Raw genomic sequence first — 5,526 nt, 5'->3', positions numbered from 1 at the left:
GATTTGAGTTCGTTTGTCAATTAAATCCATTTCTTAATTAAGATCACTTATCTTACTACTCGATTTTGTAATCGATTCGGATTAGCAACTTGATTAATATTTTAACAGTTGACGATCGATGAGGCCATTATTTACATTTTATATTTATACATATAATATTATTATTGATATTGACATAATTTTTTATTACTTATAACATAGCATTGATAATATTAAAAGATAAAATTGATCTAATAAACGCAATAGTAAATGTAAAAGTAAGTTGTTGCGTTAAAGAAAGAAAGAAAGAAAGAAAATAAAACAGCAAAGAGGAAATTACAAATAAAATTTAATTTCAATTATGTAAAAAAGCGTTAAAATAAATTAATCATGGTTGTGATCCATATCCAAGATCCAATGCTTTTTGAAACATGCCGATCAAGGAATCCATCGTTTCCTCTCCCGTAGGAATGATTTGATTAGCTGGTAACAGAAAACCGTATCGGCCTTTATCACGAAGCTCGTACGTGTAAGTTATTGGAGGACCAATCGCGACACGAACCCAATCCATCGAACCGCCAGCTGCTGCATCTGTGAATATAATGTTAAAGAAATAAATGAATGACAAGTTTTTTATATATTGTAATAGTTTTCTTTTTTTAGATTCATTCGTGGATGAACATATTTTTTCATCTTGAGTTGTTCTACCTTGTTTCACCTTGAGTCTCTTTCTACACGATTTCTTTTTTTTTTTAACGATTCATCGTTACATGATTTTTTATTTTTATTTTTTTCTTATTTTTCTTTTTTTATTTTATTTGCGATCTTATACGGTTGCAAAAACATACGCTGGTAATTAATTTTCACAGAAAATATTGCGAAAATCGTTGATATTTCTTTTTTAAAAAAATATTTTTCTTTCCTTTTTCTTTTTTTGTCTCCATTTCTTTTTTGTGTCTTTGCCAAATAAAATGTTATGAGTTAATGCATTTCCATATCTAAAATTATTTTTTGAATGGTTTTCACAAGTGTGTTAATTTAAAAGAAATTTTATATTCTTTCTCAATTAAATTTTACAAGGACTTTTCTCATATGATTTTTGTTATTTATTGTTCTGCACAACGCGCATCTACCGCAATACAAACCTAATAAAAGAAAATTCTTTTTTTGAAAAAATATGTTTGCTTCTTTTTTCTTTTTCTTTGTGACACATTAATTTTTGATTCGTGTGTTTATTAAATAAAATTTTATGAGTCAATACATTTGCATTTTTTAGATTGCTATATATATGGTTAGCGTAAATGTTAGTTTAACACACATTTTTTACGTTTTCTAAGTCACTTTTTACACGAACTAATTTTTATACGATATTTTTTTCTTTGTTTTTAATGCACAACAAATTTCCACCGCGTAAAAAGTTTTTGTTTTTAAATATATTTTCTTTCTTTTTGTTTTTTCTTTGCTTCTAACGCATTAATTTTTCTTTTGCATATTTATTAAATAAAATGTTATGAGTTAATATATTTTCGTATTTTAAATTGCCGTTTATATAGTTTACAGAAGTGCGTTAATTTAACACAAATTTTATATTTTTCATAAGTCAATTAGGAATTTCAACACGAATATGTTTTATGCGATCTTTTCTCTTTGTCTTTCTTTTTTCTGTTTTTATACAATACGAATCTACCATATAAAAAAGAAATCCAGCTGTATGTACTTACAAATAACATCGACTATATTTCCAACGGTGTAATCGGTACCGTATCTCTTGGATAGAGCCTTGACGGAGAACTTTCCTATTTCCATAAGATCGTCGTAATTGTCGATTCTCTCGTTGCTATGACCGAATGGTATAAGCAACAATTGGCTGTAACTATGGAAGGCTAGATAAGCCGTCAATTTTTCCGGTATACTTTTCAAAAACCTTGACATCGACTTCGATTCGATTTCGGAAAATGCTTCGGGTCCTGGATATGTTTCGGCGCAGGGATTAGAACTTGTTCCTACTTCTACGCGATAAATTGAAAATAAAATTATACAAAGAAATAATATACGATTTGGAATATGAATTTATTCTATGATTTATTATTCAAACATACCTGCCCAATGAGATTCCCAATTTCGATTGAGATCAACGCCTTTACATCTCGGTGTGTATCGTTTCAAATTCTTCCTCCACAATCGATTCTAAAAAAAGAAATATCTGTATTATAAACGTTTGTACTTTGCACTTGGATCTTTTTTTTTTCTTTATTTTAGCCTTTTCGAATTCGAAATCTTATCGCGTGCGGTCATTTGATCAAACATTACACCTTGATTTAGAATTTCATTTATTGTAAATATATGACATAGTAGGCGTAAGAAAAAGAAGAAAAATAAATTAATTCCCATCAAAGTATACTTCGAATCGATTGACCTTCGTATTTTAATTAAATCTTGATTAAGAAATGCGTATCATCGAAACGCTTACGCACGATCAAATGGAAGAAAAAGCTTATTTGGTTATCGATCGATCGATCAATTGTTACATACCATCGTATGTAGACGACAATCAATAAATATTTTTATCCGATATCTCTCAACTATTTTTTCTTTTCTTTTCTTCTTTTTTTTTTCTTTTTTACATCAAACGATTGCACTCATATCTTTTCGTTGATAAAAACGTGAGTTTGTTTAAGGCTATTAATATTTCTTAATAAGGTTAAACAGAAAACAATTGATTAGAGAAAGATAAAGATCGTGATACCGATTTGCAATATCAATTATCTTCATCAGATCTTTTTGTTCATATAATCGAATTAAATCGATAACGAGACGGAGATTCATTCTTACCATAGTATGTGAATATTCGTAGCCATCTGGATTGAAAATAGGGAATATGTACCAGATATAAGACTCCGCCAAAGTCCTAACAGCAGGATCTTCATTGAATAGCAATTCGTTTGCCACGTATGTAGTTGTGGCTACTGATATCCATTCCCTCGCGTGAATACCACTCTCCAAGAAAATCGATGTATTTTGATTAGGATTGAAACAAAGTTTTAAACCTTTTATAGGTGTTCCAAGAGTACTGACTCCACCGTTCACAATTTTAACGATTTTAGAATGTTCTTGAGCGAGACTTTCCATCCATTGATATATCTCATATGAAACAAATATAAATTTCCATTAAAAAAAAGAAAGAAAAAAGAAAAGAAAAACAATAAAACAAGAAATTTATTTTTAAGGGAACTAGGAAGGTTTTAGAACTTCCGAAAAAGAGAAAAAAGAAAAAATCGATTTTTTTAATTTTTGCATAAAGCGATAAATTTATGATCCTTTTAAGAATATCTTTCGATTTGATTTTTAAAAAATTTGCTAATTTTTATCGTAGGTTTTGAAATCTATGCCTAATATTTATAAGATTTCGGTTCTCGGAAGGTCTTGCGGCTTAATGGACCTGTTATGTTTTATTACTTGTAAAATATACAATGAAATTGCAAAAAACAGCTTCAACTTAAAAGAACATTTTTGAATAGAATAAAATATATTTCTGTTTTAATATAAATATTCAACGCGAATTATAATGATATATTTTTTTATATCTTCTTGTTGATTTTACACAATTTTGATTGACAATTTCTCGAAAACCGTCGTATTTATAAATTTGAAATTTATATAGAAGTTGTAAAACAGTATTACATAGCATTAATTCTACCTGAAATTAAATCGACAATTTTATGATAACGAAGAACACGAATTATTCCAAATTCATTATCTTTTTTATTTTATTTTCACTTTTAACTTTTCAGGTATAATTAATATAGGAAAGTTTAAAGAATTTTTAGATTTTGTAAAATCCTTCGTTCATTCGACTGAAGTCATGGTAAAAAATCAGATTTATGTAGTTCTGCTTTATTACAGTTGGATTCTCTGTATATGTCTTATTTTATAATATTATAATAATGTTCCTTATAAAGAAAAAAAAGTTTTATATTCATTCTCGATCGTGTTATAAAAAATTAAAAGCGAGTAAATTTAAAAAAAAAATGTCAAACCTCCCTAGTGGTTATTGAGAAAAATACTAAAAAAAATAATTCTCATACCACGTTGAGCCTATGATAAGCTGTCCAATCAAAAGTGGCTCTCCCATCGACGTTTGGATTCTCTTCGTCAATATAACGTTGAAGATCATCCATCATTAATGTGGCGGACATTCTGTTACTGTTAACAATCTTTTCGAACTCGTCGATCCTTTTTGGAGCAACAACGATTAACGAGGAATCATTCATCCTCGGTAAATCCCAAAAATTATAATTCTCGTCTTCTTGCATATTCGTTAAGGCGTTCAAATTATCACGATTGTCAACATGGACCTTGTAGAGTTTGTAACCATCATAACGTACCTTTTCCGATGCAGAGATACTCGCGAGGAGAAGAAAAATGTATAATCGATTCATCGGTGTCGTTGTCGTTGTCGTCATCCTTATAGTCATAATTCAAGATGAATACTTTTCAAAAAGATTAAATCCTTTCTTTGAAAATCTTACGATCATAGTCAAATTCTCTGCTCGTCTGTATCACCGTTTGATTTGCCACGTTTTAAATATATGACTATTTTTGTCGATGAAATCTATGAAAAACCGAAAATTATATTTTCTTTCTCAAAGCGCGTTCTGACGCGATCCAACGTGGAATGGAAATCTTTCGTCGAGGTCGAGTCCTCGAGCGGCTTTATATGTACGCCAGGAAGACTCGTTTTCTCATAAGGCCGATAGAAAAGAAAGAAAGAAAAAAAAGGAAACAGAAAAAAGGAAGAAGAAGAAGAAGAAGAGAAGAGCTATCGCATACGTGAGATACCTGTTAATTAAAAATGAAGGGAAAAAAGTTATCGAGTATAGCAGCAATCGACGATACTTTGTATGCAGAATGGGTTATGGGAAGAGCGAGCTTGCGAAGCAAACCACGAAATGCGAATGGTCGAAGACCTCGGGTGCACTGCTCGAATATTATACCAAAGAAGTTGGCCGAGGTCATCTTTCGCGTTTATAGTGGTAACTTCTTAACACGCAACCCCCGCGTAGAATTTTACGATAATACACATTGGTCTACTCAATTTTGAAATGTTTCTTTTTTTTTGCGTTTTTTCCTTTTTTTAAATTATTCTTCGTATTCTTTAAACACGATATGTTGTTATAAAAAATATTTTTCTTTAATTATAAAAATATTTTATACGTGAAATTGACCGGTCAATTAAAAATGTGAATGTTTGTTTTTTGAAATGATCAGTAATTTGCAAGTTAATTAACAAAGAATTCCTTAGAACGTCCTTCCTCATACTTCTTAGACGTATCCCCTTCTTAAGTCATGCTTATCTCTGATTGTTACGTGTAAATGTTTTGCCTGGAAGCCAATTGAAATTGATGAAATTAAACGTTAAGTATACGTTACGCTCTATGGAATATTCATTGTCTTCGTTATTTTATACGATTAATGTTCTACGCATATTTTTCTATTGAGAGTTTTGCTCTGTGAAGAATATTTCGACGAAAACGTTGAAATTAAAAT

General features: G+C 29.9%; 1 protein-coding gene across 1 annotated transcript; it reads right to left on the bottom strand.

Moving 5' to 3' along the window:
- LOC127069222 (zinc carboxypeptidase-like) lies at positions 1–4,643 on the bottom strand. The gene is made up of 5 exons (XM_051006007.1): positions 4,065–4,643; positions 2,812–3,120; positions 2,079–2,166; positions 1,701–1,988; positions 1–570 (listed from the first exon to the last, which is right to left on the bottom strand). Exons 1-5 carry the CDS (start codon positions 4,452–4,454, stop codon positions 368–370), a joined length of 1,278 nt encoding a protein of 425 aa, XP_050861964.1. The 5' UTR covers positions 4,455–4,643; the 3' UTR covers positions 1–367.
- Positions 4,644–5,526: the final 883 nt, after the last annotated feature.

The sequence above is a fragment of the Vespula vulgaris genome, chromosome 14 (assembly GCF_905475345.1).
Source record: "Vespula vulgaris chromosome 14, iyVesVulg1.1, whole genome shotgun sequence".
NCBI classification, from domain to species: domain Eukaryota; kingdom Metazoa; phylum Arthropoda; class Insecta; order Hymenoptera; family Vespidae; genus Vespula; species Vespula vulgaris.
This window is presented reverse-complemented; position numbering and strand designations above follow the sequence as displayed.

Excerpts from the sequence above, each read along its gene's own strand:
- LOC127069222 (XM_051006007.1), bottom strand. The coding sequence starts at position 4,454 with ATGACTATAAGGATGACGACAACGACAACGACACCGATGAATCGATTA. Across the intron at positions 3,121-4,064 it reads CTTATCATAGGCTCAACGTG|ATATATCAATGGATGGAAAG; the intron begins GTATGAGAATTA and ends GTTTCATATGAG. Across the intron at positions 2,167-2,811 it reads ACGAATATTCACATACTATG|AATCGATTGTGGAGGAAGAA; the intron begins GTAAGAATGAAT and ends TTCTTTTTTTAG.